This window comes from Kogia breviceps, chromosome 1 (assembly GCF_026419965.1).
Source record: "Kogia breviceps isolate mKogBre1 chromosome 1, mKogBre1 haplotype 1, whole genome shotgun sequence".
Taxonomy (NCBI): Eukaryota; Metazoa; Chordata; class Mammalia; order Artiodactyla; family Physeteridae; genus Kogia; species Kogia breviceps.
Genome location: NC_081310.1, coordinates 146,651,844 through 146,667,596, shown reverse-complemented (window position 1 = coordinate 146,667,596; position 15,753 = coordinate 146,651,844). Strand labels below are relative to the sequence as shown.

General features: G+C 37.8%; 1 protein-coding gene across 4 annotated transcripts in view; it reads left to right on the top strand.

Annotated features, from left to right (window-relative positions):
* RAVER2 (ribonucleoprotein, PTB binding 2) overlaps window positions 1–15,753 on the top strand; it is a 138,434-nt gene that overhangs the window by 50,380 nt on the left and 72,301 nt on the right. For all 4 annotated transcript variants that reach the window (XM_067006669.1, XM_059045521.2, XM_059045513.2 and 1 more), the window contains exon 2: window positions 2,304–2,370. In XM_067006669.1, coding sequence (XP_066862770.1) covers window positions 2,304–2,370 — 67 coding nt within the window. The remainder of the gene's footprint in view (window positions 1–2,303; window positions 2,371–15,753) is intronic.

The window sequence follows — 15,753 nt, the reverse complement described above, 5'->3', positions numbered from 1 at the left end:
GCCAACTCGCCGAGGCTCAAGTTGAGGGGTGACCCACTTTTGCCTGGGTCAAGGCAACCAGGGCATGGAGAAAAATAATTGTTTTTTTCTTTGCAGGAAGCTTTGTAAAGTTTCCCAGTTGGCAAAATCTGTATTCCACGTCTGATACATAGGAAAGCTATGATTAGAAATATGGGTGTTTTAAAAATAAAATTTACAACTTGCAAAATGCATCTTTGAAAACTTAGGTGGTTCTTTTAGCTAAATGAGTAATATAACATGTCAATTGTTTATGGAGACTTGATCAAGTGAAGAGCAGTATCATGTTTTCTTTATCTGGCATTTGACAGCTGTTAACTAGTGAAATGAGAGATTAAAGTTTGTGCAACTTAAAAACACACACTGGATCCTTTCAAACAAAACTGTGTCACCTTCTATATAAAGTATAATATTAAATTCGTTGATTGACAAAATATATATGGTATGCTGCTGAGAGAGTTATGTTTACTTAATGAGCAATACACTGTTGTTTAAGTTCAAGAAAATATTGAAGCTTATAAGACAAAAAATTACCATAGCAGTAATATATAAACTAATCTGTATGTTGATTATATTACTATGTAAATCATCAAACAATATTTTACACAATTGATAAGTATATATATTTTAAAACATTTCTAATATTGACTTACTGATAAAGAGTACTAAATTATCACCTTTACCTTTCTTATCTTTCTTATATCAAAGATGATTGTCTTTTTCACCCAGCACTAGTTTTATACTTTGCCTATTATATCAGTCTCCCCCACTCCCTTACGCTGGATTGAAAGAGAAAATGTTTCTCAACTTGTAACTGTCCTCTTATTTTTCATTTCCATATGATCACTTATTCAGACATTGTGGTGTTGGTTTTATAACTAACTGTGATAGTATACTATTTCAGTTAATCCTGGGAGAAATAAGCCAGTATAGCATAGAGGTTAAGAGTGTTGTCCCTAGAACCAAGCCAACTGGTGAATCTATACTCAGCAAATTACTGAGTGTAAGCTTTGGCAAGTTACTTGAATTTGCTCTGCTCTGGTTTCCTGATTTTTTAATGAAAGGAATAAGTTCAGTGTTCTGGTACCTAGTAAAGACTAAATGAATGTTAACTGTACAAATAGCAGTAATAAGAATTATTATTATATTACCAAATTAATTAGTTTAGTTTGCAAACTTAACATCCTAGCACTTATGTCTGTTTAGTGTATTCATTTGTAATGTAGAACAGGTTGGCTGTACCACTCACTAATCTGGGGTCCAAATGTCCACTTATGTGATAGTTCAATTCCTTTAAAAAATAACTACATCGGTTGTGTATTATGAGTAAAATTTTCAAGGCTTAATATCAAGTCAATGACAAAATAAATTATATTCACTTTAATGTTTATGTGAGTGCCTAGTATACTCAAAGCAATATATATAATATACAGATAAATAAAATATAGTTCTTGTACTCAAGTATTATCAGTTTAACAGAAAGGATTGGAGAAATACAGAGGAAATATACTGTATTTTCCCAGGTGGATGGAAGTTATGATATCACAATTTAAAAGTTCAGACTCGATTAGTAATAGAAACTGAACAAATAAGAAAGCCAGTTTAAACATCTTGGGGAGCCAAGGGGTAACAAATTGGACTACATACCATACCTTGGTGGTTATTACTTGTTTTCATACCCAGGGATCTCTAAATTAGGTTTTAATTTATATTTATTTCTTCTACATGATGGTATTACCATCTACAGGTGTAATACTTGTTAAAAACTCAGTATGTAGGACACAAGTAGAAACGTTTAATATTATTTCTGTAAGAGAGGCATAAATAAAGTATGACCATTGTTAGCATAGAGGTGGGAGAGGTGATGTTCTGTGGAAAAGAATTGGAAAAATCTTCATGAAAGAACATTTGAGCTGGGATTTCAAAGGAAGCATGTGATTCTAGATGAAGTTTGGGAGCTGTAGTGGTATGTTTGCCCCATGCTAGATCAAGGTATCAGTGTAATTCAGAATGAGGATTATGGATGGTATACTCATGAGAGAATGAGTGTTCATCTGAGCAGGAATATGGGCATGTGTAGGGATATATTGGGAGATGTATTTGCAGAGGTAGGTTGGTGCCATATCTGGTGGGCCTGAATGCCTTTAATTTAAATAAGTGATGGAGATACATGGAAGATTTTTTTACGTGGGGGATGGTGATGGTAATGGTGGTCGGCTGCTACAGCTGGATCATCCACTAACTGCATTCGTGTGTTTATTGAGTTCATGTTTTATCTCTTTCAGGAAGTTCATGATTTATTACAAGACTATGAGTTAAAGTATTGTTATGTGGACAGAAATAAGCGAACAGGTAAGATTTCTGTTCTAAGTGTCTTATTTTAATTCTGCAGGTTGTCGTTACAGAGCAAAAAAACGTAAGTGTCTTTTTATTCTTAAGCTATTCTCTGAAATTCTTAAGCATTAAATTATATACATGTTACTTAATTTATTTTCTGAAGGTAATATTCTAAATTTTAATCACATAAATTAATATAATATTGGTGGCAGCCATTTTGGGGAGCTCATTCTACCACATGGACACTGGTGCTGGTAAGCACCATTTGGAATCCTCCCTCTAGGTTATTAGTGCCTGACCTGGCCCTGCTGCATCAGTGCTGAGATGCATCAGGCCAGGCCACTAACAGGGTGCAGACAAAGCCCCACTCACCAGCGGCCAGGCTGCCTTAAGACCCCTTGAGCCCATAGCAATCAGAGGGGCCAGGACCCAGTTCCACATACCAGTGCATAGGCACTAGCCCTGGGACTCCCAGGGCCCTGCATCCAGAGCCCACAGGACCCAGCTCCAGCCACCAGTGGGCAGGTACCAACCCCAAGACCCCCCTGGGCTCTGGCCCTGCCCACCAGCAAGCTGGCTCTAGCCTCTCAACCAGCCTCACACACCAGTGGGAAGGCACCAGCCCCAGGACATTCTGGGCTCCAGCCATATACACCAGTGGGCAGACCCAAGCCCCAAGACCACCACAGCTCTGCAGCCTGCCCTGGCAGGACCCAGCCCACTCACCAGCAGGCCGGCACCAGATCTGAGACATCTTGGGCCCCTCAGCCAGCTTCCCCAGAAACCAGCCCCACCTACCAGGAAATCTCACAAGCTTTAGGACACTAGAACTCTGCAGCCAACTGTGTCAGGAACTGGCCCTGCATACCAGTGGGCTAATACCAGTTCAAGGACACCAAGGGCCCTGTAGTTGGAGATCCTGGGACCCAGCGCCACCCACCAGCAGTCGGACACCTGCTCTGGGACCCCGGGCCCTGCAGCCAGAGACCCCAGGACACAACTCTGCTTACCAGTTAGCCAGCCAAGCCCCAGAACCCAGCTTTACCTCCTGCTGGGCGGGTACTAGCCCTGGGATCCCCAGGACCCCAACCCTTCCCACCAGTGGGCAGATATCAGCCTCAGGACCACCACAGCACTGCCGCCTGCCCTGTCAGAATCTAACCAACACAACAGCAGGACAATACCAGCCCCAGGCGCCCTCAGGCCCTGGTACTGCCCACCAGCAGGCCAACACCAGGTCTGGGACACCTTGGGCCCCTCAGCACCCAGGATCCAGCACCACCCACCAGTGGGCTGACACCAGATTTGGGACCCCCCAGGGCCCTGCAGCTGGAAAACCTGGGGCCTAGCTTTGCCTACTCATGAGCTGGTACTAGCCCTGGGACACCCTGGGCCCCAGCCCTGCCCACCAGCAGGCCAACATCAGCTCCAAGATGCCTTGGACTCCTTAGCCAGTTGCCCCAGAATCTAACCAGTGGGACAACACCTGCTTTGGGACACCCCATAACCCACAGGGAGCCATGTCAGGAAGCAGCCCCATCCACCAGCAGACCAAAACTAGATCAGGAACCCTGGTCCTGCAACCACCCCCTCCCAGAACTCATTTCTGCCCATGAGAGAGCCAGCTCCTCAGCTTGTGACATGGTCCCACTAACCAACCGTCAGCAACCTCCTCACAAGGTAGGGTCTGGCAACCAACTGGACCAGGTAGACACACCTCCCAGACTTCCCACAGTAGTCAGCCCACCACAACAGAAGGACCCATGCAGCCCACATAGGGGGCATCCCTAGAGCATATAGCTCTGGTGACCAGAAAAGAGTGTACTGCTGGCATGCATAAGACGTCTCCTACAAAAGGCCACTTCTTCAAGGCCAGGAAATGTAACCAACCTACCAGATATATAGAAAAAGAAACAACAAATTAGGCAAAGTGAGGTGACCAAAGAGCATGTTCCAAATGAAGGAACAGATAAAATTCCAGAAGAAGTGAAGTGGAGATAGGCAATCTACCTGAGAAATAGTCAAGGTAGTGATTGTAAAGATGATCAAAAAACTCAGGAGAAGAAAGGATAAACAGAGTGAGAAGTTAGATGTTTTTAACAGAGTTAGAAAATATAAAGAAAAACCAAACAGAGATGAAGAATACAATAACTGAAATGAAAAATACATGAGAAGGAATCAAAAATAGATTAAATGATACAGAGGAATGAATCAGTGAGCTGGAAGACAGAGTAGGAAAAAGTACTGAAGCTTAACAGAAAAAAGAATAAAAAGAAATGAGAACAGTTTAAAAGACCTCAGAGACAACATCATGCATTCTAACATTCACATTTTAGGGGTCCAGAAGGAGAAGAGAGAAAGGGGCAGAGAACATATTTGAAGACACAATAGCTGAAATACTTCCCTAACCTGGGGAAGGAAACAAACATCCAGGTACAGGAAGCACAGACAGTCCCAAACAGAATCAACTCAAAGAAGACTACACCAAAACACTTTGTAATTAAAATGGCAAAACTTAAAGAGAATATAAAAAGCAGCAAGGGAAAAGCAACAAGTTACATAGAAGGGAACCCCCATAAGGCTTTCAGCTGACTTTTTAGCAGAAACTCTGAAGGCAAGAAGGGAGTGGCATGATATATTTAAAGTGGTGAAAAGCCTACAACCAAGAATACTCAGTAAGGCTTTCATTCAGATTTGATGGAGAGATTGAAAGTTTTACACACAAGCAAAAGCTAAAAGAGCTCAACACCACTGAATCAGTTTTACAAGAAATGTTAAAGGGACTTCTTTAATAAAGCAAAAAAGAAAAGGCACAACTAGAAACATGAAAATTGCAAAAGGAAAACCTCATTGGTAAAGGCAAATATACAGTAAAGATAGTAAATCAACCACATACAAAGCTAATAGGAAGGTTAAAAGACAAAAGTAGTAAAATCATTTATATCTGAAATGTGCAGTTAAGGGACACACAAAACCAAAAGATGTAAAATATGATGTCAAAAACAGTAAGGTGTGTGTGGGGGAGTAAAATGCAGGGTTTTAAAAATGCATTTGAAATTAAGAAAACAGCAAATTAAAATAATAATATAGAGACAGATTTATACATAAAAACCTCATGGTAGCCACAAACTGAAATTCTGTAATAGATACACACAAAAGAAAGAGAAAGAAACCTAAACATAACACTAAAGATAGTCATCAAATCACAAGGGAAGAGAACAAAAGAAGAAAGGAACAAAAAAGTAACTGCAAAAACAATCCCCAAACAATTAACAAAATGGCAATAAGTACATACCTATCAATAATTACTTTAAATGTAAATGGACTAAATGCTCCAATCAAAAGACATAGAGGGCTTCCCTGGTGGTGCAGTGGTTGAGAGTCTGCCTGCTGATGCAGGGGACATGGGTTCGTGCCCCGGTCTGGGAAGATCCCACATGCCGCAGAGTGGCTAGGCCCATGAGCCACGGCCGCCGAGCCTGTGCATCGGGAGAGGCCACAACAGGGAGAGGCCCGCGTACCGCAAAAAAAAAAAAAAGGTATGAATGGATACAAAAGCGAGAACTATACATATGCTACCTACAAGAGACTCACTTCAGTTCTAAAGACACACACAGACTTAAAGTAAGGGGATGGAAAAAGGTATTCCATGTAAATGGAAATCAAAAAACAGCTGGAGTAGCAATACTTATATCAGACAAAGTAGACTTTAAGTCAAAGACTGTAACAAGAGACAAAGAAGGACATTACATAATGATCAAGAGATCAACCCAAGAAGAAAATACAGCAGTAATAAAGCAAATATTAACAGACATAAAGGGAGAAATTGACAGTAACACAATAGTACTAGGGGACTTTAACCCCTCACCTACATCATTGGACAGATCATCCCGACAGAAAATCCATAAGGAAACACTGGTCTTAAACAACACATTAGACAAAATGCACTTAATAGTTACATATGTAGAACATTCCATCCCCAAACAGCAAAATACACATTCTTTTCAAATGCACGTGGAACATGCTCCAGGACAGATCACATGCTAGGCCAAAAATAAGTCTCAGTAAATTTAAGAAAACTGAAATCATATCAGGCATCTTTTCCAACCACAGCACTATGAGACTAGAAATCAACTGCAAGAAAAAAATTGAAAAAAACAAACACACATGTGGAGGCTAAACAAAATGCTGCTAAACAACCATTGTATCATTGAAATCAAAAAAGAAATTTAAAAACTCCTGAAGACAAATGAAAACACAAAGATCCAGATCTATGGGATGCAGCAAAAGCAATTCTAAGGAAAGTTTACTGAGATGCAAGCCTACCTCAAGGGACAAGAAAACTCTTGAGCAACCTAAGCTTACACCTAAATGAACTAGAAAAAGAAGAACAAACAAAACCTAGAGTTAGCACAAGCAGAGAAATCATAAAGATCAGAACAGAAATAAATGAAGTAGAGAGGCTAGGAAAACAATAGAAATGATCAATGAAACTAAGAGCTGTTTCTTTGAAAAGGTAAACAAAATTGATAGACCTTTAGCCAGATTCATCAAGAAAAAAAGAGAGAGGGCCCAGATCAATAAAATCAGAAATGGCAAAGAAGTTACAACTAACACCACAGAAATAACAAAGGATCATAAGAGATTACTGTGAACAACTATATGCCAATAAAATGGACAACCTAGAAGAAATGGACAAATTCCTAGAAATGTCTCCCAAGTCTGAACCAGGAAGAAGTAGAAAATATGAACAGACCAATTACCAGAGCATTGAAATTGAGTCAGTAACAAAAAACTCCCAGCAAACAAAAGTCCAGCACCAGATGTGTTCACAGGTGAATTCTACTAAACATTTAGAGAAGAGTTAACACCTGTCCTTCCCAAACTATTCTAAAAAATTGCACAGGAAGGAATACTTCTGAACTCATCCTACAAGGCCAGCATCACCCTGATAACAAAACCAAACACACCACAAAAAAAGAAAAGTACAGGACAATATCACTGATGAACATAGATGCAAATATCCTCAACAAAATATCAGCAAACTGAAATCAACAATACATTGAAAGGATCATACACCATGATCAAGCAGGGCTTATCCCAGGGATGCAAGGATAGTTCAATATCTGCAAATCAATCAATATGATAAACCATATTAACAAATTGAAGAATAAAAATCATGACCATCTCAATATATGCAGAAAAAGCTTTTGACAAAATTCAACATTGATTTATGATTAAAACTCTCAACAAAGTAGGGACAGAGGGAACAAACCTCAAAATAACAAAGGCTATATGATAAGCCCATAGCTAACATCATACTCGATGGTGAAAAGCTGAAAGCATTTCCTCTAAGAACAGGACAAAGACAAGTATGCCCACTCTCACCACTTTTATCCAAAATAGCACTGAATGTCCTAGCCACAGCAGTCATACAATAAAAAGAAATAAAAGAAATCTAAATTGGAAAGGGAGAAGTAAAACTTACTGTTTGCAGGTGACACACAGTACATATAGAAAATTCTAAAGATGCCACCAAAAATTCATCAATGAATTCAGTACAGTTACATAATACAACATTAATATGCTGAAATATGTTGCATTTCTATACACTAACAGTGAACTATCAGAAATTATGAAAACGGTCCATTTACCATAACATCAAAAAAACAAACAAAAAAAACCCTAGGAATAAATCTAAGGAGCTTTACTCTGTACTCGGAAAACTCTAATAAGACACTGATGAAAGAAATTGAAGATGACACAAATAGATGGAAAGATAATACAGTGTTCATGAATTGGAAGAAGTAATATTGCTAAAATGACCATACTACCCAAAGCAATCTGCATATCTAATGCCATCATATCAAAGTACCAATAGGATTAGTCACCAAAGTAGAACAAATAATTCTAAAATTTGTATGAAAACTCAAAAGACCCCAAATAGCCAAAGCAATGTTGAGAAAGAAGAACAGATCTGGAGGTATGCTCCCTGACTTCAGACTATACTACAAAGCTACAGTAATCAAAACAGTATGGTACTGGCACAAAAACAGACACATAGATCAGTGGAACAAAATAGAAAGCCCAGAAGTAAGCCCAGACATTTATGGTCAATTAATCCAATACAAAGGAGGCAAGAGTATGCAATGGGGGAAGGACAGTCTGTTCAAGAAGTTATGCTGAGAAAAATGGACAGCTCTTGTAAAAGAATGAAATTAGAACATTTTCTCATACCATACACACAACTAAACTCAAAATGGTTTAAAGACCTAAATGTAAGACTGCAAACCTTAAAATCCTAGAAGTAAACATAGGCAGAACACTCTTTGACATACATTGTAGCAATGTTTTTTTGGATATCCCTCCTAAAGCAAAGGAAGCAAAAGCAAAAATAAACAAATGGGACCTAATTAAACTTAAAAGCTTTTGCATAGAGGAGGAAACCACTGACAAAATGAAAAGACAACCTACTGAATGGGAGAAAATATTTGCAAAGGATATGACTGGTAAGTGATTAATATTCAAAATATATGAGCAGCTCATACAGCTCAATGTCAAAAAACTGAACAACCCAACTAAAATGGGCAGAAGACCTGAATAGACATTTTTACAAGGGAGACATACAGGTGGCCATCAGGCCCCATGAAAAGATGCTCAACATCACTAATCATCAGAGAACTACAAATCAAACCCACAATGAAATATCACCTCACACTTGTCAGTATGATTATTATCAAAAAGCACAAATAACAAATGTTGTCAAGAATGTGGAGAAAGGTACTCTTGGGCACTATTGATGAGAATGTAAATTGGTGCAGCAACTATGGAAAATAGTATGGAGGTTCCTCATAAAACTAAAAATAGAACTACCATATGATCAGCAACTCAACTTCTGAGTAAATATCTAAAGCAAGTGAAAACACTAATTCAAAAAGATACCTGCATACCCCAATGTTCATAGCAGCTATTTACAATAGCCAAGATATAGAAGCAACCTAAGTGTCCATCAACAGATGAATGGATAAAGAAGAAGTGGTACATATATACAATGGAATACCACTCAGCCATAAAAAAAGAATGAAATTTTGCCTTTTGCAACACATGGATAGACCTGTTTATAAACATTTGAAGCACTATGATGTACACCTGAAACTAATATAATATTGTAAAACAACTATACCTCAATAAACAATTAGGCAAAAAATGAATTTGCATTGGTTTTTAAAAATATAAATAAATAATATAATATTACTACAGCTTTATGAATTTTTATAGTGAATGTTATATGTTGTAACATTTTAATGAGTGTTTTTTATATGTTAAGTATCCTTCAGTTTTAATAATATATTACTGGACTTAGTAAATTATGTGATTTGACCTTTAGTTATACAAGTTGGGAAAATTGTTTAATTTTTCTGCACATTAGTGTTATATCTGTGAGATTAAAAGCCTAAACTAGATTATTTTCTTTGTGTACAATACGATATGTAAATATTTAAAAACATCTCTTTGAGATGATAAAAAAATAAGGAAATGTATGGAGGATGATATAACTATTATATATATACTGACTCCCAAATTAGCAAATGTTTTATTGAAGTATTTTATGCTTTTAAAATGTTTTTTGTAAGGGGTGGATGAAATGGGTGAAGGAAGTCAAAAAGTACAAACTTCCAGTTATAAAATAAAGAAGTACTGGGGATGTAATATATAAGGATGGTGACTCTTTGTCACAGTTAATAATACTGTGTTGCATATTTGAAAGTTGCTGAGAGAGTAGATCTTAAAGTTCACATCCCAAGAAAAAAAGTTTTAACTATGTATGGTGACAGATGTTAACTAGAATTACTGTGGTGACTATTTCACAATATATAAAAATATCAAATCATTATGGGAGACTTCCCTGGCAGTCCAGTAGTTAAGACTCTGCGCTTCCACTGAAGGGGGTGTGGGTTCAATCCCTGTTCGGGGAACTAAGATCCCACATGTCACGTGGCTTAGCCAACAACAACAAAAATCATTATGTTGTACACTTGAAACTAATATAATGTTATTTGTCAATTATACTTCAATTTAAAAAGTGTTTTTAAAGTATTTTTTTGTCTTTAAAAATATTATATAGATGCTAGAGCCCTAATGTAGTACTACTGAATAAATACCTCTGATAGTATGGTCAGGAATTCTGCATTTATTTTTTCTGCCTTATAAAAAAATTGTAAAAGAGACATTATAGTTAACGATGAAATCAAGTTCCTACCCCTCTCTGATTCCATTCCCTCCCTCCCTCTAATGATTAATTGTGGTAATCATTAGAGCTGTTCACAGATTCATTTTCTTTTTCTTCTGGTCGTGAGGTAAGATAGTGCTTCCTTGTGCCTCTTTGAAGTTACCAATGGACATGTGATTTGCTTTTCGATGAATGAAGTGCAGTGGTAATGGCAAGTATCGCCTCCAGGTGGAAGATTTCAGAGCTAGCATGTGATTCACTGCTCGCCCCTCCACTTGCTAAAGTGATTGAGGAAGGTTATAGAACCTCTTTAAATAGTCCCAGAGTGACTATAATGAGTAAAGTCTCCTTCCTTCCTTCCTTCTCTCCTTCCTTCCCTCCTTCCCTCCTTCCTTCCTTCCTTTCAGCATGGGATATGCAGCATGAAAAGCAACAAGGAAAAAAAAAACCTTTTGTTAAGCCATTGAAATTGTGAAGCTGTTTCTTGCCAAGGCATCCCATCTAACGCCTGAAATTTTACTATATGTAAAGTTAACAGTGTTGTACCTGGTGGTTTTTTTTTTTTTTTTTGTGGTACACGGGCCTCTCACTGTTGTGGCCTCTCCTGTTGCGGAGCACAGGCTCCAGATGCACAGGCTCAGTGGCCATGGCTCACGGGCCCAGCCGCTCCGTGGCATGTGGGATCTTCCCAGTTCGGGGCACGAACCAGTGTCCCCTGCATCAGCAGGTAGATTCTCAACCACTGCGCCACCAGGGAAGCCCATACCTGGTGTTTTTAAAAACTAAATGTAAATGGTATTCTACTGTATTTTTCATTTAGCAACTTGCTTTTTTTTTTTAACCTCTATTTTGTTTTTTGGATCTTTCCACATTGATACTTATAGCTCTAATTCATTGATTTAAACTACTACATATCATTCTGTCCTGTCAATTTATTACCATTGATAAATCTATTCATTACTGATAGGCATTTAGGAAGTGTTAACTTTTCCAGCATTTTAAATAATGCTGCAATAAATATGCTTTTACTTGTCTTCTAATATACATTGCAACTGTTTCTCCACAAGTGAATTACTGGGTTTGTAGGTTATGTACAACTTCAATGTTATAAATATTGACAAAGGCTTTACAGCTGGGTATGGTGCTGTTCCTACCACTGAGGATGATAGACAGCATAATTGGTGGTTGATTAGAAGGAATATGCAGAAGTGTTTTGTCTTGAGTGGAGAAAATTGACTCTAGACTAACGATGCTAAAAATTTAAAAGCAAGACCAGAAAGGATCAAGCTCGTTCCTGATAACCACAACCTAGAACAAAACTCAAGGATATTTATATGAATACAAAAAAATCCAGTACCCAGAAAGGTAAAAATTTACAATGTCTGGTATCCAATTAAAAATTACCAGATGCAGCAAAGAAGCAGGAAAATACAACCCATAATGAGGAGAAAAACCAATCAATCAAAACTGACCTGGAATTGAAGCAGATGAATTAATGAAAATGGACATTAAAACAGTTTTTATAACTGTGTTTCATATGTACAAGAATTTATAGTAAAAATTGAACATGTGAAATAGAGGATGGAAGATATTAAAATATACTTAACTCACACTTTTAGAGGTGAAAACTACAATGTCCAGGATGAAAAATGGGATGGGTGGATGGGATTAACTAGCAGAGTAGACATTGTAGAGGAACAGATTAGTGAATGTGAATACATGGAAACAACCAAAATGAAGCAGAGGAAAAAAAATACTATAAAACATGAACAGAGTATCAGTCAACTTTGGGCCAACTTCAAGAGTCCTAATGGTAGAGTAATGGAGTCTCTGTAAGAGAGAGCAAGTAGTACGGTAAAAATATTTAAAGAATTAATGGCTGAAATTTTTCCAAATTTGATGAAATCTCTAAACCTAGAGATCCCCAAAGTTTAACCAACCTCAAGCACAAAAATACGAAAAAAACTACAATAAGGTACATTTGTAATCAAATTGTTTGCAATTAGTAATAAAGAGAAAAATCTTAAAAACAGTGCCCCTCAAAAAAGGGCATATTATTTAGATGGAAAAAGATAATGATGATGCATGTTTATTGGAAACAATGCAAATGAGGAGACCATGGGGCAACACCTTTTCTTTCTTTGCTGAAAGAAAAAAAAGATCACCATAAAATTATTAAGACATTAATGAAAGGAATTGAAGACAAACGGAAGGTATTCCATGGTCATGGGTTGGAAGAATTAATATTGTTAAAATGTCCACACTACTGAAAGCAATCTACAGATTCAGTGCAATCCCATCAAACATTCCATTGGCATTTTTCACAGAAATAGAATAATCCTTAAATTTGTATGAAACCACAAAATACCCTGAATAACCCAAGCAGTCTTGAGAAAGAAGAGCAAAACTGCAGGCATCACACTCCCTGATTTCAGACTGTAATATAAAGCTATAGTAATCAGTATGGTATTGGCATGAAAACAGACACACAGATCAATGAAGAAGAATAGAGAGCCCAGAAATAAACCCCCACATATATGGTCAATTAAGTTAGGACAAAGGAGCCAAGAATATACAATGGGAAAAGGATAGTCTCTTCAATAATGGTGTTGGGAAAACTGGACAGCCATAGGAAAAGGAATGAAATTGGACCACTATCTTACACCATATACAAAAATAAACCCAGAATGGATTAAAGACTTGAATGTAAGAACTGAAATCATAAAACTCCTAGAAGAAAGCATAGGCAGTAAGCTTCTTCATATCAGTCTTGGTGATGATTTTTTGGATTTGACACTAAAGCAAAGGTGACAAAAGTAAAAATATACAGGTGGGACTGCATCAAACTAAAAAGCTTCTGCACAGCAAAGAAAACCATTAAAATGAAAAGGCAACCTACTTAATAGGAGAAAATATTTGCAAATCATATATCTGATAAGGGGCTAATATCCACAATATATAAAGATCTCATACAACTCAATAGCAAAAGAACAAACAGTCTGATTAAAAAACTGACAGAGGGGGCTTCCCTGGTGGCGCAGTGGATGAGAATCTGCCTGCAGATGCAGGGGACACGGGTTCGTGCCCCGGTCTGGGAAGATCCCACATGCTGCGGAGCAGCTGGGCCCGTGAGCCATGGCCACTGAGTCTATGCGTCTGGAGCCTGTGCTCCGCAATGGGAGAGGCCACAACAGTGAGAGGCCCGCGTACCACACACACACACACACACACACACACACACACACACACACACACAAAAACCTGGCAGAGGATCTGAATAGACATTTTTCCAGATTAGGCGTATAGATGGCCACCAGATACATGGAGAGGTGTTCAGTATCACTAATCATCAGGGAAATGCAAATCAAAACCACAATTATATATCACCTCATACCTGCTAGAATAGCTATTATCAAGACAACAGGAACTTAGTGCTGGATAGGATGTGGAGAAAAGGAAACCCTTGAGCATTGTTAGTGGGAATGGAAATTGGTGCAACCACTGGAAAACAGTATGGAGATCCCTCAGAAAATTAAAAATGGAACTACCATTTGTCCAGCAATTCCACTTTTGGCTATTAACCTGAAGAAAACAAAAACAGTAACTCAGAATGATATATGCACCCCCAAGCTTATTGCAGTATTATTTACCATAGTCAAGACATGGAAACAACCTAAGTGATTGCTGATGGATGAATGGATTAGGAAGATGTGGTGTATATAGGCAATGGAATATTATTTAGCCTTAAAAAAGAATGAAATCTTGCCATTTGTGACAAGATGAATGGGCCTTGAGAGCATTATGCTAAGTGAAATAAGTCAGACAGAGAAAGACAAATACTGTAGGACCTCACTTATAGGTGAAATCTAAAAAAACCAAAAAACAAAAAACATGAGCTTATAGATACAGAGAACAATTGGTAGTTGCCAGAGGCTAGGGATAGGGGTTGGCGAAATGGGTGAAGGGAGTCATAAGGTATAAATTTCCATATAAAATAATTAAGTCATGGGGATGTAATGTATAGCATGGTTACTATAGTTTGTTAGTTAGTTAGTTTGTTTGTTTGATTTGACCGTACCGGGTCTTAGTTGCAGCACAAGGGATCTTCATTGCTGCATGCGGGATCTTTAGTTGCGGCATGCGGGCTCGTAGTTCCAGCACGCGGACTCTTAGTTGCGGCATGCATGTGGGATCTAGTTCCCTGACCAGGGATCAAACCCAGTCCCCCTGCATTGGGAGCACAGAGTCTTATCCACTGGACCATCAGGGAAGTTCCCAGCATGGTTGCTATAGTTAATAATACTATAGTGCATATTTGAAAGTTGTGAAGAAAGTAGATCTTAAAAGTTCTTATCCACTCCCCGCCCCACAAATTTTTGTAACTATGTATGGTGATGAGTGTTAACTAGAATTATGGCGATGATTATTTCACAGTATATACAAATGTTGGATTATTAATTGTACGCCTGAAACTAATATAATGTTATGTGTCATTTATACCTCAAAAAATCCCACAGAATTATTTACCCACCAAAAATATCCTTTAAAAATGAGCGTGAAGAAAGATGTTTTTCAGTTATATAAAAATTGAAAGAATTCATCACCATCAGACCTGCATTATAAGAAGTATTTAAAGAAGTCCTTTAATAAAGCATGGAGAAAATGATGCTGGATGGGAATCTGGATCTACACACAAAAAAAGAATACCAGATGTTGTCTTTATGTGTATAAAGACTGTTTTATTAATATTCAGATCTCTAAAAGATAATTGTTTAAAGTGAAAATAATAACACTATATTGTAGAGGTTATAACATATGTAGGAATAAAATGCATGGCAACAATGCAAAGGTTGGGAGGGGAGGAATGGAAGTACACTGTTGTAAAGTTTTTAGATTATACACAAAGAGACCAGTATCACTTCATGGTAACTGTTAAGTTAAAGATGTATACTACAAAGCCAAAATCACCCACTAGAATAATACAACAAAGAAACTCAGTAATTGTATTAAATGACATTGCCTTGGATTTCAGGAGCTATGGTAGTGTTTGAAGAAACAGATAATAATAAATAGATTAATAAAGGATGGCTACAGTTATAAACTGTGACCTTAAAACCAGAGCTCTCTTGGGGCTTCCCTGGTGGCGCAGTGGTTGAGAATCCGCCTGC